The 24,674-nt window shown below is 35.0% G+C and overlaps 1 protein-coding gene across 1 annotated transcript in view; it reads left to right on the forward strand.

Annotated features, from left to right (window-relative positions):
- Positions 1–24,674, forward strand: part of LOC149806285 (uncharacterized) — a 478,750-nt gene that overhangs the window by 255,672 nt on the left and 198,404 nt on the right. Inside the window, exons 36-38 of the mRNA XM_089935589.1 lie at positions 7,486–7,659; positions 14,099–14,275; positions 17,715–17,888. Of these exons, the coding sequence (XP_089791715.1) occupies positions 7,486–7,659; positions 14,099–14,275; positions 17,715–17,888 (525 nt within the window). The remainder of the gene's footprint in view (positions 1–7,485; positions 7,660–14,098; positions 14,276–17,714; positions 17,889–24,674) is intronic.

Genomic DNA, 24,674 nt, shown 5'->3' on the forward strand with positions numbered 1-24,674 from the left:
ATATCGCACGTGAGAGAAAGTGATGGCGGTTTGTCGTGGATTCAAGGGATACCATGAGTGTATTATTGCGAAAATAGCAGGTAAGTCATTACTCAGTCCAATTGTAGCTAAATTATTTGCACAGCCACCAAGTACCTTAGCTGCGAAAGACTTCGCGTGACGTAAATTTACGGAAAGCTATTACGAAATATATCCTATGGAACAATTTCTTTTTTTATGCTGTTTGAAGACCGATATATTAAATGTCAAACTTCTAAGGATATTGAAAGGTATGTGTTATGTTTTAAGCTTTGTTTACATAATTGGCAACATTTTTTACTTATCCTAATGCACAATGACCAGTCATCTGGTGTCTGTCTTTCAAAAAAGTTGGTACGTGCCGGCCTTGCGAATATACATTTCCAAATTGTAAATTTCACTTTAAATTTTATTCACCCTTGATATTATTAATGGTCTGACTGGTATTTGTATTTTTTACATGTTTGTTATTATTTTCCAGACAGTGTGCTATTTGTAGCAATAAGTTATATTTGTTTTAATTAATTTTCGACTGTGACTCGGAAATATACCGGTAGATCTCTTTTCCAATTAATCTTCAATTCAGATTATGGCTTGTTTCTGTCTATCCAATTTATATTCAGCCATTTCAGTAATATTTAATAGTAACTTACTGTATAATTAATAAGAATGTACAGTTGTAAACTGTTGGAAATGATTATCAATTTTCCTCACCAAAAATACTTGTTTAGTTTGTGTCCTTTAATTTCAGAAAAAAAGTGGCAAGGCACAGTTATGTAAACAACTTAATGGCGACAGCTTCATTGAAATTCTTCGATCTTTTAATTTTGAATTAAGTAAGCGAGAGGTAATACCACATTTGTTTCAAATTCAAATGTCTAGAACATTAGCTGTAACCTGGAATTGTGTATGTAGATAAGTAAATATATCAGAAACTTAGTGCATATGAATCATCATGGTGAAAATTTGGATTAAATTTTTTTCACACCCAGCATGAGGCAGAAATATGTCAAATTTTGGATTTTAACAAAGCTGCTAAATAAATATTCAGAATGCTGTACAGCTCTGGTGAATATATTGGCAAGACACTAACTGGGGCAAGAGCCAATAATAAGCACACACAAGGCCACCTGTCCAAGACCAGTCCAGAATTCAAATAATTTATGGTATATTTTAAATTATTAACCATGTGTTTTAAACTTTGTTAACCTATGACAAAATATATGCCAAATTGTAACAAAATTTTTTTTATGAACTAAGGCTGGAACATTATTATGAAATTGAAACGTATACACAACTACTACTTGAAACATTATAGTGTAGACAGGCAATATTCAAATGGACAATGTAAATCTACTTTCAGTTTAAATGGTATAATCACAACTGCATGTATATGGTAGCCAGTTTGTGTGTGCGTGATTCAGATGTTTAGTAACGTAGCTTTAACAAATGTTTAGTCACATCGCTACGATGTCTGCAGTGTGGCAATTTATAGTGATGTATACCACTGGGATATCATGCCACAGACATGTAGCATAATGTCTCCCACCCATTCACATTATCTTGACACCAGGTTGACCAGTCCTAACACTAACCTCTTAACCGTTTACCTTATAGAGCATAATTACAAAGTGCAGCATGCTATAAATAGAGCATCTGTTACCTATTCGACTCCGTACACATAGGCCTGCCTGTTAACTGTTAAGCAATGTAGTGTATTTTATGTTAAACAGCAATTGTAACCATTTTACATTTTTGGTACACATCTATTATGTGTGGAAAAATTTAAGATTAAAAGTCTGATTGTTATAGCTGTGTAATTATTTTTCACTGAAGAATTTTTTACATGCTTTAAAATCTTGAGAGGACTCATTCACCGTCATGTCAGTGAGGCCGCGTGACCAATCGTAGCTGCCATTTCTCATACTTGAAATTTACAATTTGTCGTCTGCATCTATATCACTAAGTCATCTGAATTTGATAATTTATGAAAACTAATTGCTGCCTGCATCAATATCAGAGCCTTTACCTAAGTTGTAGAATCGTTCATAGTTCTGAGTCTAATCGTGAAAACTTCGTAAGTACTGAATGAAATCTGCGACCTCCATTTTGGAGAGTGAAGATTATGACCCAATTACTTTAAATAGCAGATATCGACCAGGGCATAAACAGTGACCACGTGATCTGATGTAATTGTCGTTCACAGAAATGAATGTAGTATCTAAATGGGGGTTTTCCCCGAAGGTGGCGCTATGAAAACCGGCTTAAAATGGCTGATGTTTACAGCAGGTGTCAAAAGGCGCTTCCACGTGAATGGAGTAGAGGCGCCAAAAGACGCCTGCATGAGGTAAAGGGTTAATGCTGAGCACCAGGCAAGGCAGCTAATAGTACCATTTTTTTAATAAGTCTTTATTATGACTCAGTTAAGGGTTCAAACCTGTGACCTCTCACACTCGTAGCAGGCGTTCTAACCACTTAGACTTAGGCCACAGGAGCAGTTAGGTAGCCAGTTTAATTTGTGATGGAAACCACAGGTTTTTAAGCCTATCACATTAGTCATCAAGCCAAGTGCCTCATTACAATTACCAACCTCAGGGATTGTAAAAGTACTGTAATTGCATGAAATGTTTCAGGCATAACTCTCATTCTCTCACTCCCCTCTCTCTCTCTCTCTCTCTCTCTATATATATATATATATATATATATATATATATATATATATATATATATATATATACAATGATTTGTATTTCAGAAATCATGAAGGAGAAGTATAACATTGGGGAGGTGATGGTGAGACAGAAGCTTTGCGATTTGGTTAAACCATCAAGAGTACCATCACTTCCACAGACTCCAGTGGTGACAACAGAAAAATAAGAAATGTGGTGAATGAACTATGAAACAACACGTGTACAAAAAAATATTTTAAATTTTTTTAATTAAAATTGAGATAGAAATTAACGTGAATTTCTGTTATTTTGTTGTTCAGATTGCTTCAGAATAAATTCAAACTATAACTAGAGTAAGAGAACATATTTTTAGAAACTCGGATGATGTTAAGGAGCCAGTAATCTGGATTTTATGACACACCAGTAGAAGTGTAGCGATATTTATGACAACTTAAGCTATGTTGTCTACTGAATACTAGTGCACAACCTATTAAACTACCAGTGACAAGTATAGTTTTTAATTTTTGTTTCCTTGTTTAAAAGTTACTAAACATCACAGTCAATACAAGGAGTTGGTTTGGGTAATTTGGATCATGTTCTTCTTGAAATTATCATCAAATAAAAGTTGCATCCCTGTTAAAAATCTCGTTTTCATAAAATATTTCAACAATTTTCAGCTAAATTTTAGTGTTGTCCAGGGTTTTCCAGCCTACCCTGGATAAAGACTGGAATATTAGTCCAAATGCTCCAGCATTTTCCATGCTAGAATTGTCCAGGGTTTTCCATCGTTTTCCATGCTAGAATTGTCCAGGGTTTTCCAGCCTACCCTGGACATAACCTGGAATATAGTCCAAATACTCCAGCGTTTTCCATGCTAGAATTTTCCAGCATTTTCCATGCAAGAATTGTCCAGGGTTTTCCAGCCTACCCTGGACAGAGGCTGGAATATTAGTCCAAATACTCCAGCATTTTCCATGCTTGAATTGTCCAGGGTTTTCCAGCCTATCCTGGACATAGCCTGGAATAATAGTCCAAATACTCCAACGTTTTCCATGCTAGAATTGTCCAGCATTTTCCATGCAAGAATTGTTCAGGGTTTTCCAGCCTACCCTGGACATAGGCTGGAATATTAGTCCAAATACTCCAGCATTTTCCATGCTAGAATTTTCAGCGTTTTTCATGGAATATGATGGACATTCTACAGCCGGGATGAGCTCCCTTGAAAGCATGTTTAAGGTCATATGCAGAAATACCCATTTGTTGATATTTAAAATGTTGGGTTGTGTTCAGCTTGATATACTTTAAATGCATACAAGATTTCCATTATGAAAAGGGATTCTCCCAAGTGCTCAGTGTAGAATGGCTTGTATTGGTATCAAGTGCTTGTGCATTTTTGTGACATTCATGCATAGTGCTTATCAGTATTTCTTCTTACTGTTAACATTCAGATTCCTTTCTTGGATGTGTAGTCTTTTGTTTATATCATAGATCATCAATGGAAAGTGTTTGCGCATAGTGATTGTCAGTGTTTTTCTGATGAATGTTAGCACTGAGATTCCTTTTAACTCTGTTTATCTGGAGGAATGTGAACTGTTTTTTTTTTTCCATGAGTATGTCTGAGTGCCTTGTGTCTTAACTCCATGTTTTAGTTCATTTTTTGTTTAATAGTAGGCTCTTTTTGAAGTCATATAATTCAATCAACTTATTCCTTGCTGGCTGTACTTTGTTGTGCATCTTGCTTATCATATATAATTCAGTCAACTTACTCCTTGCTGTACTTACTGGTGTGTCTTGCTTATCTTATATAATTCAATCAACTTACTCCTAGCTGTACTTTGTGGTGTGTCTTGCTTATCATATATAATTCACTCAGCTTACTCCTTGCTGTACTTACTGGTGTGTCTTGATTATCATATATAATTCAGTCAACTTTTAATCCTTGCTGTACTTTGTTGTGTGTCTTGCTTATATATAATTCAATCAACTTACTCCTTGCTGTACTTACTGGTGTGTCTTGCTTATCTTATATATTTCAGCAGCTCACCTCTGATTAATGTGTGTGGTTTTGCATAGATGCGGTTTGTGACATCATTTTTGCATATAATATTTCACTGCATCGCTATCTTCTGATTACTATATATAACTACATGGAGGGTGATTTGATTCTTCTAACATCCAGGAATATTGCATCTTTGGCTCTTAACCTGAACAGTCAACATTGTACACAATTCTGAACTTGTTTCTTGTCAAAATCATATTTATTAAACATTGTTAGCAATTTCTCTTAGATTAACACATATTTAGGCGCAATAGAAAGGACACTTTTATCATATTGTTCCTAAAAAACAACAGCAAGAGAAACCCCGTCATATATAAATGTGATTGGTTTAATTTCACACAGTAACATGATATTTCATACAGGACATTGTTCTGATCTTGGAATTAATTAGTTCCTTGTTCATTCACATAAAGATCTAGTTCATCTATCTCATTTACAATCTGTGTCATCTATAGTACTGCAATGATTTGCTTATCTATTCTGTCATTGTGCTAGTATTAACAGAATTGCAGGTACTTTTCCTTGTGTGCATGTTCCCTGAAGATGTTCCCTGTGTTGCAAACGGCAATGTACAGGTATCATGTTATATCAGAGTTAAAAATGGTGAAACTGCAAAATGTGTTATGTCATCTTGTGCAACTTGAATTTGTTTCCTACCACCTTTTCTCAACTAATTTTATGTGATGAAGAGTTAGACACAAAGAATGCCAAAGATATAAACACATGCATAGAGTCTTTGAAACAGAATTAAGTAGTTCTTTTTTTCCAAAATTAAAAGGCATTGAGTTCTTTGCATGCTGTGTTTTGTCTTGTGTATGGTTCACTTGTCAGTCAGTCTAACTGTATATGGATATTGAGTAAATATTTGGTTCGTTATTCACTTCTCCATCATTTTGTCTAGCAGGCATGTGCATTTTCCTCTAGGTGATTGTCAGATTAGAGATTTTAAAAGCCACAGCCTATGATATAAATAAGAAGATAAAACCAGGTCACAGGGCAGATCCAGCCCATGGCTGCTATATGCGGTAGTTTATGTGTCTGTGCACTGAAACCATTGTGCTGGGTCACTCACTTTTAATGAATAATCAGTAAATGTATATAAAATAACACTGCCTGCTTTGTTGGGAAGTTAGTAATCCTATCAAACTGAGATTCCAGTTTCACCCAGTTCAATTTATGAATAATAAACAGTCATCAAGAGATGAATACGTGCACAGTAGTGGAGAACGTGAGTTTCTATAGTTAAATATTTCTTGATTCTTTTGAGTGGGGAATTTTTTATGACAGTGCTCTTCATGTATGATTCATATGGGCATCCAATTGTAAATTGTTATCTATCAATATGATTCTTATGGCCATCCAGTAGTAAATTGTTATCTATCAATATTATTCATATGGGCATCCAATAGTAAATTGTTATCAATCAATATAATTCAAATGGCCATCCAATAGTAAATTGTTATCTATCAATATTATTCATGTCGCCATCCAATATTAAATTGGTATCTATCAATATTATTAATATGGCCATCCAATAGTAAATTGTTATCAGTCAATATTATTCAAATGGCCATCCAATAGTAAATTGTTATCTGTAAATATTATTCATATGGCCATCCAGTAGTAAATTGTTATCTATCACTATTATTCATATGGCCATACAATAGTAAATTGGTATCTATCAATATTATTCATATAGTCATCCAGTAGTAAATTGTTATCTATCAATATTATTCATATGGGCATCCAATAGTAAATTGTTATCAATCAATATAATTCAAATGGCCATCCAATAGTAAATTGTTATCTATCAATATTATTCATGACGCCATCCAATATTAAATTGGTATCTATCAATATTATTAATATGGCCATCCAATAGTAAATTGTTATCAGTCAATATTATTCAAATGGCCATCCAATAGTAAATTGTTATCTGTAAATATTATTCATATGGCCATCCAGTAGTAAATTGTTATCTATCACTATTATTCATATGGCCATACAATAGTAAATTGGTATCTATCAATATTATTCATATAGTCATCCAGTAGTAAATTGTTATCTACAGATACACCTACAACCTTTTTGCTTTCTTATTTTCTAACTGATGATTAATTTTTGTGATATCCTTTAAATCATTTTGTTGAATTTTCTTAATTTATTATGACGTTGTTTGTTGTGCCAACTTTGAACTTGAATTGCAATGTAGGTTTATCGACCATAATTGAAATCTGCTTACACCCATGAAGAATGTTTTTTAGGGTTCAAACCTGAACAGTCAGCATTATACTCAATCCAGGACTTGTTTCTTGTAAAAGAAACTTTGAATTCAAATTAGGCCCAAGCTGCATCATCTGCAAACAAATCTGTATATCTGAACTCAGTACTTAATGGAACATAATTTGCATAAATACAATAGAGCAGAGGGCTAAAACAGATTCTTTAGGGACCACACACTGAACAGTATGAGTTTGTAAGCTAACAGGTACCTGTTGAGACCTTTTATTTTGGCAAGATCCAAGTCATGTCATTTGGAAAAAGAATTCTTACCTGTATGACTTTTGCAAGAGTTTAATGGCCATTAACTAGATAATCCAAGAAAAATAATCCCTATAAAATCCCAATATTAATTTCTTGTAGCAAAAGATCTGTTAATATGGTGAGTTCTGTAAAAAGACAAATGCAATAAAAGTAGGTATGTTTAAGACCAGTGTTTATATTTTGGTTTATTTCCAGTTTTCTGTCCGGCTGGCTATGAAAATATAAGTGGGAGCTGTACCCCATGTAAAAGAGGATTCTATAAAGATCATTCCATGCTTGTAGCTCGTTGGGAATCATGTGTTTCTTGCTCAGATAAAACTAGAACCACTGACATGGAAGGGTCTACCAGCAACAGTAGCTGTGTAATACGTAAGTACAATATGGTACAGAATATAATACATAAGTATAACATCATACATATCATTACAAAATGGAATACTTAAGTACATCATGGTACAGATCTGTGCAGAATTTAATAACAATTTCAACATGCTACAAACTGGAATACATTTTGAATATGTGATATACATATTTTTATAACTGTCCTTCATTAACAAGAAGCATACAGTAGTCCCCCTCTTATAAGGCCACCCCTATTGCAGCAGGGAAGTGACCTTATAATGAGGGTGGCCTTTTTAGAGGGGGATGACAAATGGAAATAGTAAATACACATGAAGAAAGTCACAAGTACATTTAATTATAAAACATTTAACATTTTCATTAAAAAATCACATGCATGTTGTGAAATAAATGTAAAACTGTTTCATCATTTTCAAATGAAAGTTATGAATAACCATTGATATATTTTTAAAACTGTCTTTATAATTATGTTACAGATCACATCATCTGTCACTCTGTTGGTAACAGTCTAAAAAACAAACCAGTCTCATCACAATTAAAAATATCCTTGCTATCATATCCCCTGCATATATTGTTTATTCTTTCATTCCAATCTTCAACAACTTCATTATTAACATCATCTGATTCCCCACTAAAGACAGAACACTTAACATTGTGTCACACTTGAAATCTGTGCAACCATCCGTTACTTGCGGTAAAGTCTTCATATCCCATTTCAACTGACAAAATTGTTGCTTTTTCTTGTCATTCATATCAGGATACAAACATCTCCTGGCTCAAACAATCTTCCTTTCTCCATCCATTTCACCTTACCACTTCTGCAGAATTGTTTCCTTATCTTTCACTGTATTGTTTATCTGAGACTGAGTCTTTCCAACATTAGTTTTCTGCAAGGATCTTCGACCCTTCTCCTTCTTGGTCAGTTGAATTACTTTCACTTTCTCTTCTAAACTGAGAATTTTTCTTTTCCTTTATGACATGTTGATCTTTTTGCAGTAAGTTATTCAAATTGCCAACTACAGTACTGATAAAACTATTTTTTTATGCATCTAAACAAATTGCCGTGTGTTTTTAAAGGAAGTGATCTTGTCACGTGATTTGTTAGTTGCAGTCTGGTACCCTATTGTTTTTATACATTTCTTTACACTAAGTGAGAGAAGCCAAAACAGCTTTGATATGTACCATTAACATCACGCAGATTTGACCAAGCGGCCGTTAGGATTTGTAATTTTGACAATTATTGTCAGTAGTAATAGCCACTAATTATCAAAGTGAACTGCTCAACATCTTACTAAGGGAAGCCATAAAGGCTATCAAACCATTTTCCTGCTGACTTGTGTATTGTACATTGATGCCGCCACTTCTCAGCTGTTACTGCTGTTCAATAATAGTAATCTTAACAATTATCAGCGTGACTAAACGAGACATCTTATGATAACACAGCAGTAAGGCTAATTGGGTTACATGTACTTACCCTTTTGTGTGGATTAAAATTTGAGTCTTTCTCGGCTTTATGGAATAAATGTAGCTTCTCGTGAGGCATACATGATATAATATTAACCTTAGTGGTACATGTACTTTAGTCAACACTTCTTTCAGTAACAAAAACCTGACATCGGGACACAGAAATCGGATTACTTAACACAAATTATGAATAATAGTAAAAAAAATTGAAAATATCAACCAACATGAATTCTGGAAGCAAGTTAAACAAAATACAATGACAACTTCCAATAAACTACCAATTTGCATTGATGGGAACCATGGTCAGAATAATATATGCAACATGTGGAAAAATCATTTTGAAGACTTACTCAATAGTGTTAAAAATGAATCAAATAAGAAGCATGTGCTTTCAGCATTGAATAACCCTTCTGCTTGTATTGAGGTAATCATTATCTGAGATCAAAAGTGCAATAACAACAAGAAAAAATGTGGTAAATGTCCAGGATCAGATTTTTTATTTGTGAAACATTTTAAGTTTTCAGATACTAAACTTCATGTGCTGTTGATAATTTTATTTAATTGTATGTTTGTGCATAACTTTATACCAGATGATTTCACAAAAGTTACAATTATAGCGCTACTAAAAAGCAAAATTGGTAACCTGGCAGACAAAAATAACTACTGACCTATAAATCTTATGACTATTATCACAAAAATATTTGAATGCATCATACTGCAAAGATGTGAAGTCACAATCTCCAACAATCAGTTTGGTTTTTAAATGCAGCATTCAATAGATTTATGCCTGTATGCCTTTAAGGAAACTGTTAGCTGTTATGTAGAACATGGCATCCCTGTGTTTACATGCTTTTTAGATGCTAGTAAGGCATTTGATAGGGTCAATCATTGGACACTCATTAAAAAGTTGATTGATATTTTAAAAAAAACCTGTCTACATAGTTGATACTTTAGTTAACTGGTATGGCAAACAGCTGTATTATGTATGATGGGGAAGTGTAATATCCAGCGCTTTCCATATAACCAATTGGTGAGGCAGGGGGTATTCTTTCCCCTTTAATTAATATATATATTTGTTAGAGACTCTGACACTCATGAATACTGTTCTGTGGGGGAAATACAGGAGAATTATTCAAAAGGACTGTTTAGATGCTTGTGACTTAAATGTTTCAGCCATGAAATTAAAATTAAATTATACAATAATAATACCTATGTTGTCTTTATTGGGACGCTCACCAGTTAATCTGTACTTTTGAGAGAGTGACATATGTAAGGTGAAGTAGTTCGCATTTAAAACATGCACAATGGAGAGAATGTTGGCATACCTCTATGCTGCATTAATGTAATATGGATGATATTTCTTTGGAAATTGTACATGATTTAAGCACACTGCTAACTAAAATGACTGCTCCCTTGTGCTAAAAAATCAGCCTGAATTAGTCTACAGTACACTATACATAGCAGCTATTAAAATAGGGAAAATGAATTTTGCCAGATTAGACAATACCAGATTCTGAAAGTGCAATGAATGAATTACCAAATATATAAAATGTAAAAAGGGTTATCAGCTCTTTTTTATACAATTTACCTCCGAAGTTCAGGAAGTGAAAATGACCAAGCAGAGCTAGCACTTTTTTGAAAGGTGCACATCTGAAGTAAGGCCAAGCTGTATTCTTTATAACTCATAGTACATCCATCAATCATACATGAAAATAAAGGGAATTAAAGGTTCTTTGAATTATACCTAAGATATACAAGGTCTTTTTTAAATAGCCAGTATAACCAGTGAGGAAAGCTGAGGAAATGCTTTTTCTTAAAAATTCTAACCCTGTGCAAAATACAAAACTGTAGAGCACCACCTAAACACCACCAGTCTTGCACGTGTCAAAATGGCACACAATATCCAGAAATGTTTTGTATTCCATGCCACAGAACAACACTGGAAGAATGATGTGTTGTAAGATGGTCATGCTATGATGTGGACAGCTGTATCAGTCTGTGCAACCACAAGACTGCCAAAATATTTGTATTCCATGTGCACCCACAAGACTGCCAAGTTGTGCACACACTATCCAAAAATGTTTTTATTCCATGTCACAGAGTGCCAGTCAAAGAACGATGTGTTGTAAGATGGTCACATCTTGCATGAACCTATATGAAATGAAGTGCTCTCCAATCAACCCATATGAAGTGCATGTCCATATAATGGGGACAGTTGTATCAGTCTGTGCACCCACAGGACCTGAAAGAAGAAAAATTAGAAAGCAGAACCAGGCAGTAGGAAGTGCTATGGTGAAGTGCAGAATGGATAATGTCAGCACAAAATTACAAACTGGAAATTGTATCTCTGGCGGATATATTTCTCAAAGGGATATGAATGGCAACTACCCAAGGCTCAAATAATACTGTCTGATAGATGATGCTTAGGACCCTAATGCTGCCCCATTCCTAAAAGTATGAGTTTTGAATAATTAAGGATTAAAACAGCATAGCATGAGCAATGTGCAATCATCATGGATATGAACCCAAGAGAACAGAAGTTTGGGTTTATGAAACCAGGTTTCCACAAACCGCAAGAATGCATGAAGTGCAGGGAGAAACATGCACTTAAGAAGAACTGCACAGAAGGCAGTGTGAGTGAATCTAGGCAAGACTAGAATGAGTCTTTGTAGAATACATTTATCAATGGTAGTCTGCTGCAAATGTTTATGACATGTTTGCAGCTGAAGTTTGTGAATAAAACAGGAATTAATTGGATCTGGGATATTGTTCAGTTTCTGTATATAACCAGTAGGTTAGACATAGGCAGAAATGGTAGACAGCGCATAGTTTTTTAAAAAATATATGACATCGAAAGTGCCAAATTGGTACTTGTTAGGAAAAGGATAGAGAACGCTGTGGAGTTGTAAAGTGGGTGAAAAATCAATGTACCTGTAAGTTTCAATGGAACATGGAGAAAGAGCATGTTTTACTAAACTGGACAATTTTATTACTCCCAGTCTTTAATGTCGGTAGTTCTTGGACCTGTTCTGGAATTTCCTCTGCATAAGATGAGAGCTGGAGGAATCTGTAAATCTTCTTGAAATTGTTGGCAAAGATTCTGATGCACTGTCTCCATGAACAGTAAGGATTCCACCTCATATATTGCAACCATCACTGAAGGAATGAAGTTTTCTTCCCAATGTTCTGCATTATTGTCCATGAATGGGACATCTGACGGCAATGATTTCTGCATGCCCTTCCTTCATGCCAATATTCCTCAAGTCAGTCAAGGAGCAAAACGCTTTCAGATAACGTAGCCAGAGTATTTTGCAATGCCACTAACATCCTCGACAATTGGGTCACTGTCAAATCATTAGAATATGTTGAAGGCACTTCCACTTTTGCATGGACAAAATTGTCTGTTCCGAGAACTGGTTGACTATCATTATCGCTGTTGCTGCTACATTACCTGATCAGATGAATTGATAAGATTTTGTTAATAGCCGGCTGAAATGAATGCTTTGACTAGAAAGTTCTTATCTAAGTTTGGCATAGACCAATTCTCCGGTAACGTCATGGTTACCCGATTATGGCTAGCAAGAGGGTCAAATCATCTGTTATGATGGCCTTTCCAATTCCTGTCAGCAGTGTTGTCAAAAATGTTGTCCAAATGTGGACTACTAACAGAAAAAAATCACAACAGAAATATGAAATCCTCCTAACATAGAGCAAGAGTCAGGAAGATGGGAAGAAAGTCTGTTTAAATGATATGGAAAACCACCAGATTCAAATCCAGCACATTAAATCCATAAGAACAGTTTGATGTAGAGACTCTTAATCCATTTGAAAAGTCAGAGAAATTACTGATCCCATGTTACTAATCTACATGATCATGCATTGTTATGTAAGATTATCGACATTGGTTGGCTCTTTGAATTCAGCTGCCAATGCTAACCCATAGGAAAATTTCTGATCATGCCCACCCCACTTGACCCTCCCACACTTTTACCTCCATGAAGGCAGCAAGTAAAGAGTCTAGTAATAGCCTCTTGCATAATTCCCTGTCTGCCTCTCAGTTTCAAGACCATGCACAACACCTCTATACAAGTATTGGTCAGTGACTAAGCCTTATAATTCAACATTACATAAGCTTACCACACAACCAATTCCTCCCTTAATGATCATAACCAGACAAAGCCCATTGCAAAAAGGCCAGTTTGTACCTAAAATAACTGAAGATCATCAAGTTGTGCATAAACCAAATTTAATAAATTATCATTGTAACATCATACAGATCTATAAAAAATGTAATAAGTAAATACAGTAAGTTTCAGATCTATGCGGATGTAATTAGGCACAATACAGAATATCATCTTACTTGAAGAAATGGAGGATAATACATACAAATCAGATATAAAAAATTGTATTATTAGTGTTCAGTTTAATGATAACTGGTCAATAAGAATGTAGTTTGCATGTTGTGTTATTTCCTGTTGCATGTCAGACACATGACTCAACATAGGTCTTTCAAACAGTTCTGAATTAATCATTTGCAAAATAGGATATCATTCAAGGATATACAATAGCCCCCTGCTATAACACCCCTCAGTATACCACTGCCTTATATTACGTTTATTGTCATGGATACCGCTAAATTGGTTTACTTTCATATTAGTTTATGGCTTATGCGAACCGGTTATTATTTGATTTTATGGCACTAGATATTCATCTGTTATGTTTAAATTCATCATTAAGACATTGCCTTATGCGATAGGGCCTTTTGTTATTATTTGCAAAATTAATTTTCCTGCAGGGAAAACTACTGCAGCTGGAACAGTTTTCATGACCTTCCATTTGAATTGCTTATGCATGAAATTAATATTGTTAAAGAGTTTTTTCTCAACTACTCATTATTTATTGCATGGTTAATCTGTGTTCATAAATTGTTGATTCATGCACTTCTTTCCTTGTATAAATGTTAAAAATTGTGTTCTCTTCATAGGGAAGTGTATTGCTGGTGAGTTTATATCCAGTGACCGGTGTATGCCATGTCCTCTAGACACTTTCCAGCCAGTGGACATGCCCTACTCCAACACGAGCTGTACACCATGCAACCTTACTTCAGGATCTAACTCTGGAACCAGGAATGTGAACTCTACCAATATCACAGACTGTGAAGGTAAGATTAATTTTTTCTCCAATGTTTTTCATAGGAGTCTTCAGACAGCTAAAATAACCCATTACATTTAATAAATCTTTTGAATATAAAATTTAACATTTAAATCTTTGGTTTGATGTTGTCCTAAACATTCAATTTTGAATTGGAATGGTGGGATTTTTTCGTTGTGCTGGTGATTCATTTTTGAACTTGAGACTTGTCACAGAAATATGGGTAATGTTATGTTTGGTCTAACACTGATTAAAGACCGAATTATGACAGAAGTTTTATTGCATACCAGAAACAAGAAGTAGCATATGTACTGTATATACTCGTGTATAAGACAGTTCGCGTATAAGCCGAACCCCCCAAACTGAACAGGTATAAAAATTAAAAAGTGCATGACCCGCGTATAAGCTGACCTACAACTCTGAGACATGTCAGGATGTACAAGGTAAGTTCTAAATTTATTATTTAGGCAAAGTTATATTTTTTTAAAAATTACATGTATACTTATCTCGAGGTTAGCATGCTTGATTATTAAAAAGAAATGGTATAAACTTGTTTGAAAAATAATTTATTTAACTTTCTGTTTTCTTATTTTTTCTGCCTAATTTAGATTTGTGTATAATTTGATCGAGCGATGACAAAAATTTAGCATTCAATAGGTTTCTGTAACACTACCTCTCACTTTTGACTCGATTATTGTTTGTTTATGCATTATTGCATTGGAAATTATATATCAGTGCACCGGTAATTACGTTTTTACTTTGCTTTGAAATTGTAAATACCTAACTCATTAAAATATTATCCCAGTATGACAACACAATGAACAAAAACAATATGGTTTGATGCTAATACCATAAAAGCTAAGGAAAAAAAACTCCAGATTTTTGGGGTCACTCCATGCCTACCTCCCGATTACATATCTTCCGGTTTTCACTGAGAACTCCTGATCATTACATTATGTCTTTGATTTTCATTTCTTCTAAACAAGAAAAGTCCCACATGTTCTGTTGGATCACTTGTGAATTATTCTTATGATGAAATAATTACTTTTCTATAAAAAATTTGTTTCTTCACTAAATAGAATGTTTAAACATTATTCATGTAAATTAATGATTTTCTTTTACCTCTATAATAATACAAAACCTAAAAAAAATAAACCACAGCAATAAAATCAACTGCAATTAATTTCAGTCCCAAGAATGATCACTATGAATGCTGTAACTTCATATCCTATAGCACCGTTCTCACGAAAGAAACTTAAATGAGTGAACACCTGGCATTTTTATACCGTATATACCAATGATAATTACCATCGTTAAAATTATAAAAGAAGGAATGAAATACATGCCACGCAGCAAATGTCTTCAAAAAAACTAATTCAGAATCCATGATTTATAATAATCATTACTAAATGCTTTACAAGTTTACAATAAGGGAATATGGTCGGATATACAAAGAGGGGAAAATAGTTCCCACATGTACGGTGCCATGAGGCTGGCTATTTTGGCATGCCTTTGCCCCTGTTTGACAAAACTATGGTAATCGTGCTAATATTAAGGAAAAAAAGGCAACTACACATCAATGTACTTGTATCGTTACCGGTCAAAATTCCCTGTTATCACAAGCCAGTTTCAGGGTTTTAATGATTAACTGGCCTGAATTTCTGTCGCAAAACTTAAGAAATTCACCGACTATCAACATAGGAGACGCTGAAACATCAAGCTTTCCATTGTGTGAAAAGTTATGATGTTTGTTCAGCTAAAACACAAAAATAAAATTTATTGATAATGATGATCTTAGTTGAACTAAATGAGAATTTTAGCTTTTATTATTACCACTCTTCGTGAACATGTAAATTATGATGGTTACCTGCCTTGTACAATTAAACATGCGTACCTTTTTAAAAATATTACCTCAATTTGTAGGATCACTTATATCATTGAAAATAAGTAACTCATGAGCATATGATTCAGCGTAAATGAAACAGCTATTAAGGACTAGTTAAAATGTTAGCTGGAAAAATGCAATTTGGTCGAAACAGTGAATAAAGCAAAATCTGCATTTAATATGTTTGGGAATAAGTAAGGATTTAAGTGATGCTATGCACGCTTTGTACTGTGTAAGCACTGTTCATTATAATTCAGCGTGGTCTTCCTGGTAAACTCAACCGGCCCACAAATTATGAAGTCCGTATTTACCTTTAATTAACTTCATGTTGGAGAAATCAGAAAATATGCACATGCAAAATAATAACAAAATCAATCATAGTACTGTGTAGGAGTTTAATAATTGTCGGGTCACGGAAAATTAGTATATTTTTACATGCCCATGTCTTAGGACACGGACAAAATTATTGCTTCCTGTCCCAAGATTTACAGCCATTACAGTAGTCAACAAAAACCTAAAATTTGTCAAGTTTAGACATTGGCCCACGGATAAGCTGACATCCCTTCTTCCAGGCCTTTATTTGTTCCTAAATTATTTGGCTTATACGCAGGCATATAAGCTATGTTAATAGACAACTCCCCAATTTGAGTTAATAAATGGCATTAATATTTGTATGCCTACTTATAAGTTGAGGTGAAAAATTAATGAATGAAAAATCCACTAACCATCATTAAGAAAGTCCAGAATGATATGATAATCAATATCCCATAATATATTAATTCCATCTACAAATTTAGCAGTGAAACCAAAATATGTACTTTTTTGATTGACTTTATTCTATAAATGTCACTGTCATGTACCATTACTCAAGTTGAGACTGATCTCTTTAAGTGACATGTAGTCTGTGAAATCTATTAAAGTATTGCTGCAACTGTACAGGTGTCATTTGTGATGCTTAATCACAGATAGCTAAAATAAGCACGAGCAGTTTTACTGAAAATAGGACTTGACTAGGCTTTAAACTAGTAACAGATTTGTGGCTCAATCAAAAACTTGTCAGCTAGGAAAACAAAATCGCTACTACTTTTACATGGTAAGGAATTAAGGTCAGATGCACTGAACAGGTATCACCTTCATGGCTCTATCAAAGAATTCGTCAACTGGGAAAGCAAAATGAGTGCTGCCTTTAGTAGCTGATTGCTTATCATTCTACAATCACTGGCAGACAACTATGAAAATATTACTTGGGAATTAGATCTGGCTTACAAAAAAGGCAAATGCCAATGAATTCAGAACTTGTATTCATCAAACTAAATCAATGTTTATACCAATATGAGTTGCTTGTTACTGTTCAGACCTTTTATTTTAGCAAAGTCTAAGTTGATTGTAAAAGGAATTGTTACCTGTAAGAGTTTTGCAACAGTTTCACGGTTAACTTGATATCCAAGAAAAACAATCCCCATAAAAGAACCATTATTCACTTTTAATTGGGTGAGTTCTGTGAATAGAGAAATGCACTAAAAGTAAGTTTAAGACCAGTGTTTATGTTTTGGTTTATTTCCAGTTTTCTGTCCGGCTGGCTATGAAAATGTAAGTGGGAGCTGTACCCCATGTAAAAGAGGATTCTATAAAGATCATTCCATGTCAGAAGCTCGTTGGGGATCATGTGTTTCTTGCTCAGATAAAAATAGAACCACTGACATGGAAGGGTCTACCAGCAACAGTAGCTGTGTAATACGTAAGTACAACATGATACAAATATGTATAGAATGTAATACACAAGTACAACATGGTACAGCTCTGTACAAAATGTAATATGTAAGTACAACATGGTACAGTTTTTATAGAATGTAATACAAGATGGTACACCTCTGGTCAAAATGTAATATGTAAGTACAATATGGTACAGTTCTGTACAAAATGTAATATGTAAGTACAGAATGGTACAGTTCTGTATAGAATGTAATATGTAAGTAAAACATGGTAAAAAAATGTATAGAATGTATTACATAAGTACAGCATGGTACAGCTCTGTACAAAATGTAATATGTAATTACAACATGGTACAAGTCTGTATAGAAGGTAATATATAAGTGCAACATGGTACAGTTTTGTACAAAGTGTAATATGTTAAGTACATGTTACAAAATGTAATATATAAATATAAATTGATACAGATCTGTACAGAATTTAATACATAAGTAGAACATAGTACAGATCTGTCCAGAATTTAATATAGAATTACAGATTGGTACAGAATGCAAAACGTAAGTATAACATAATATCTATAGAGAATTAATATGTAAGTACAACATGGTACAGATTTAATATATAAGTACAACATGATACAGAATGTAATACATAAGTACAACATGATACAGAATGTAATACATAAGTACAACATGATACAGAATGTAATAGGTAAGTACAACATGATACAGAATGTAATACATAAGTACAACATGATACAGAATGTAATACAAAAGTACATGGTACAGAATAGTGCAGAATGTAATACATAATTAATAATAATAATAATAATAATGTGGACTTAGTACAGCACCTAATCTTTAGAAGCTCAGTGTTTTACAATATTATATAACATAAAAATATGGACAATTACAGCTTTATAAAAATAAAACAGCATAAAATTGCAAAACAAAATAAGATGTTAGGTTATCATTCATTAGAGTGATCTGATGCAAATTCATGAGACACCAGTGCATGACGTCATCTGATGCAAATTCATGGGACACCAGTGCATGACGTCATCTGATGCAAATTCATGGGACACCAGTGCATGACTTCATCTGATGTAAATTCATGGGACACTAGTGCATGACTTCATCTGATGCGAATTCATGGGAAACCAGTGCATGACTTCATCTGATGTAAATTCATGAGACACCAGTGCACGATTTCATCTGATGTAAATTCATGAGACACCAGTGCATGCCTTCATCTGATGTAAATTCATGAGACACCAGTGCATGACTTCTTCTGATGTAAATTCATGGAACACCAGTGCACGACTTCATCTGATGCAAATTCATGGGACACCAGTGCATGACTTCATCTGATGTGAATTCATGGGACACCAGTGCATGACTTCATCTGTTGCAAATTCATGGGACACCAGTGCATGACTTCATCTGATGCAAATTCATGGGACACCAGTGCATGACTTCATCTGTTGCAAATTCATGGGACACTAGTGCATGACTTCATCTGTTGCAAATTCATGGGACACCAGTGCATGACTTCATCTGATGCAAATTCATGGGACACCAGTGCATGACTTCATCTGTTGCAAATTCATGGGACACCAGTGCATGACTTCATCTGATGTAAATTCATGGGACACTAGTGCATGACTTCATCTGATGCGAATTCATGGGAAACCAGTGCATGACTTCATCTGATGTAAATTCATGAGACACCAGTGCACGATTTCATCTGATGTAAATTCATGAGACACCAGTGCATGCCTTCATCTGATGTAAATTCATGAGACACCAGTGCATGACTTCTTCTGATGTAAATTCATGGAACACCAGTGCACGACTTCATCTGATGCAAATTCATGGGACACCAGTGCATGACTTCATCTGATGTGAATTCATGGGACACCAGTGCATGACTTCATCTGATGCGAATTTATGGGACACCAGTGCATGACTTCATCTGATGCAAATTCATGGGACACCAGTGCATGACTTCATCTGATGCAGATTCATGGGACACCAGTGCAGGACTTCATAGACTTTATTATCATTAGGTGTATGAAGAATCCAGTTTAAAATGTGAGCATGTTTATGAGTGGGTTGGCTAACAGACTCTTTGATTTTGAAAATGTGAATAAAGGTGTCAGTGAGTACCCAGGTACTCGGGTGCCTGCCCATTTATAATTACCCAGGTAAGAAAATTAGCTATAGTGTACCTGTTGAGTTCATGTTAAAAAAGTTTAAGAGGTCACATCAAGGATTATATCTGGCGACATCAAGAGCAAGCAAGACACAAAATAACAAGTACAGTTTGAGGCTCATGTCATGTGACATTGATCGCCCATAGCTCTCCATTCTACTGATCTTCATTGACAATGTGTGCAACCATTTGGTTATGTACATTTAACAGTTTCTTTGTTTTCTATTTATAGCAATAAGTACATGACATGTTTCAAAGTAAAGAGACAGGTTTCTTGAACCTTGAAACCACATGTCAGACATTAATTATAGCTCATGAGTGGACCAGTCTATATTGTTGTGTTTGTTGTAGGGTTTAATGCTATACGTGGCAGCCAGTATTAATGGTGGAGGAAGAACCACCGACCACGAGAAACTACTGGCAAGCTTTCTCACATACCCACATTGACCAAATCCAAGACTTGAACCCATGCAGACAGAGGTGAGATGGCAATGATCTGTAACGGAAAGCGCTTTCGGCCACTCGTGACCCACAAGTCTATTTTGAAAAAACATGGTGCCATATGTCATCAAGTGTAAAGGACTTGATCGATATGACTAAAAAATGTTAGAGGAGAGGGATTTTGTTAAACTAAAGAAAATGTTGCATCAGGAAAAGGACAAATCAGTAGTGCTTTACGAATTTTGAAAGAGGAATTCTACAGTCATATAGCATAGAGAATTTGGGGACTTTATAAACTTTGAGCAAAAGCTAAACATGTGATTAGACTAATTAAAGTGAATGTTGTGCATAATTTTTTTTTCTTCATTTTGTTTTGTCTGTATTCTCATACTAGTCCACATGGATTTAGTCAATTTGTGACAAGAATCTTAACTAACTGCAGATCCAAGTAAGTAGCAGAAATAAATTTTTAAAAATGTATGTTTTTCATATGGTTTTCTGTAAATATGGTATGTAAAATATACATCACTCTTTTTTACTCAGATTGCACTTTTAAGCCACTCATATTAGTAATAATTAGGCTTGTACCGCTCAGTGTGTGTGGGTAACACATATGGGCTTACAACAAAGCAGTTCAGGTTCACATTTTATATAATTTCCTTTTGGTCAGGTACCAGATGTAGTAGTCAAATTTACCCCCCTCTGAAAGTTTCCCTGGGGAAAGAATTGGCTAGCAGATTTTTTTTCCCAGGGAAAGAATCAGCTAGCCAATGCTTTCCTTGGGGGAAACAACTGGCTAGCCAATTCTTTCCCCAACCAGCTGAAAAATTTTCCCCTGTGGAAAGAATTGGCTAGGTGATTCTTCAACCCCTCCAGGTGGAGCTTAATTGTGGAGTACTGCAGCTGCAACATGGAGTGACAGTATGTGACAAAATAAATCCAGATATCTTCTGAGAGTGCGGGTAAAGAGGAAGCATAAGTAACAATGTCTGACGTGGCCAAAAATTCAGCAAACACTGGAAGCTAGTTCTGTACACTGACCTAGTATTAATGTACACATATAAACACCACCAGTCCTGCACACATGTGAAAGTGGCACAAAATATCCAGAAATGTTTGTATTCCATGCCACAGAATGACACTGGAAGAAAAGAGATATGACTGGCCTCTACCCAAGATGCAAATAATACTGTCTGATAGACAATGCTTAGCACCCTGATGCTGCCCCAATCCTAAAAGTATGAGTTTTGAATAATTGAGGATTAAAACTGCATAGGACAAGTGATGTGCACAAGGCTTGGTTGAACTCCTGCCTATTTATGGGCAACCCCACCCAAAGAGGTAAGGAAAGAATGGTCCCAAATGCCGACCCATTAATTGTGATAGTGATGCAGTGCATGGACAAGGCATTGGTCTTGTACCTTTTGAGGCATGACACTTAGGCAAAAGGGGTACCCTTGGAGTGTTTGGAATGTGTAAATTGGACAACTAAACCATTGTAACTGATCTGAACCCAAGAGAACAGAAGTTTGGACTTCTGAAACCAGGTTTCTGCTAACTGCAAGAGTGCATGAAGTGCAGAGAGTTGTTGTTGTTGTTGTGGGGTTTAACGCCATTTTTCAGCACGATAGGCTATACATGGCGGCCAGTATTAATGGTGAAGTGCAGAGAGAAACATGGACTTAAATACAGCCACACGGAAGGCATTGTGAGTGAATTTAGGCAGGACTGGAGCGAATTTTTGTAGAATACATTTATCAATGGTAGTCTGTGGGAAATGTTTATGAAGTGTTTGCAGAAGTTTTTGAATAAGAAAGGAATTGTTTGGCTCTTGGATATTGTTCAGTTTCTGTACATGGTCAATAGCTGAGACAAATATAGATATGGTAGGCAGTGCATAGTCTTTTTCAAAAAGATATGACATGAAAAGTGCCAAATTAGTACTTGAAAACAAAAAAGGATAGAGCATTGTGGAGTTGTAAAGTAGTTGAAAAATCAATGTTGTGCTTCCAGCTGCACCTGTAAGTTTCCATGGAACATAGAGAAAGAGCACTTTTTACTAAACTAGACAATTTCATTACTCCCAGTCATAAATGTTGGTAGTCATTGTTTCCCATTACACACATTTGTGTGTCAGGGACACATGCTGGAGAAAATTGACACACATTTTGTTGCTGTGCGTTTTTCTGATGCAAAAGATTCGCAAAAATCAATCAGGATTTATTTAATATCCAATGCTTTGGATGAGGGATGACATCGTGTTTAATTTGAGCATAGGCACAGTCTGGTTCCCTGCTTCATGTGCTCCCTGCATTGCACTCCGCTATTTGTATATTGGAGTGCAATGCAGGGAGCATATAAAACAATTAACCAGACTAGCATAGGCAATATTATGATGGAATAGTTTCCTCTAACCTCACGAGCTCTCACGCAATTTCCATTGAGCTCAGCAAGATGTCATCCAGATTTTTAACGTTAATGCTTGCTGCACTAGAAAGTGATCTCCAGATTAAAACAACTTGGACTAAGAATCATTAGCAAAGAAAGTGAAAGAAGCAGAACACAAAAGAGTAACTGTGGATCTGACTTTAATGAAAAATGGAGAAAATAATTCCCTTGACTGGAATACGGCACATCCATTAGGATTACCGGTGTGACTTCTGATCGTATGATTGAGAAGACTGCAAAATTGAATAATCCTTTCATGACAGGGTTTAAGAATTTTAAAAACTCAGCCCTTGTTCACCACAAGATATCTGGAGAACACATTATCACCCAAGACATTCTTTCACAACAAAGAAATTAGTAAACTTAGCTGAGACAAATGCGTTATTTGGATTACAATGTCCAGGGGTCATTGCAGATTTTGTTGGTTTTTAACTTGCTGCAAGAAAAGTAAGATCTTAAAGATCAAATGCAACTTATTAGAAAGAAGATTATTCATTAGCCTTTTTGATTTTTGGATAAATATGTTCTAGGACAAAGTACAATGAAACCGATGATAGTACACATTTTATGACAGGCTGTAAATTAATTGCCATGTGGGTAAAAAGATTTAATTGGCTTTTGGTATTGGCTTATATGTAATGTGTTGGTCTATAATATTGCTACAAAAAGACTATAAGGAGACTGTTAAAAGTACGACTTCTAACTAAAAGAAAAATGAACTAATAAAATTGTTGTTTGAATGGATAATGTGCATGTTGGTTTATTTGTATTTTTAGAGAGAGAGAGAGAGAGAGCAGAAAGTATTTTTAAACGATATGGAAAACCACCAGATTCAAATCCAGCAGAATCGATAAGAATAGTTTGATGTAGAGACTCTTAATCCATCGTCTGTACCTTTGCCAGAAAAATGACTGATCACATGATTATGCAATATTGTGTAAGATTATCTACATTTGTAATGGCTCTTTCAGCTGCCATTGCTAACCCATGGGAAATGTTCTGATCATGCCCACCCCACGTGATCCTCCCACAACCCCTATGATGGCAGCAAGTAAAGAGACTAATAATAGCCTCTTGCATGATTTCACAATTAAATAAGACTTACCAAAGTTGCAATTTGATTGGGATTTTTTAAACCTGTAAGTGCCTGAGGGGTCACATGAGATAGAATTGGTCATGTGATGAGTGAGTCTTTAGAGCATAATCAGCTTGGATGCCACAGAGAGCAACAATAGGGTGGGATAATTTGCATGAAGATAATTAATTTATATATGGGTGGGCATGTGATCCTTCGGGCACTTACAGGTTCATAAAATTCCAATCAGACTACGACTTTGTAATGTCTTTTTTAGTTGTGAAATTTTATTTCCTCTGTAAGTGCCTCAGGATTCCATGAGATTTCAGAGTTTATGCAAGGATAGATTTTCACAAGGCAGTTATTGTATATAAATGTCTACATGGAACTGCACCAGAGTATCTTCAGGATTTATTCAGGCCTTTTTCAACACAATACCAGTTGAGATCAATATCACATGGAAACCTTCTAGTACCAAAATGAAGAACAGAGCAATTTAAAAGAGTTTTCAATACTCTGGTACAGTTCTGTGGAATAAGCTTCCACTACATGTAAAATCTGCTGAAAATATTAGAGTGTTTAAGAAAAGATATCATGAGCATGTATGTGTTTCTAATAGATAATGGAATTTAGTAT

This window comes from Sinohyriopsis cumingii, chromosome 2 (assembly GCF_028554795.1).
Source record: "Sinohyriopsis cumingii isolate HCF-2022 chromosome 2, ASM2855479v2, whole genome shotgun sequence".
Classification (NCBI taxonomy): domain Eukaryota; kingdom Metazoa; phylum Mollusca; class Bivalvia; order Unionida; family Unionidae; genus Sinohyriopsis; species Sinohyriopsis cumingii.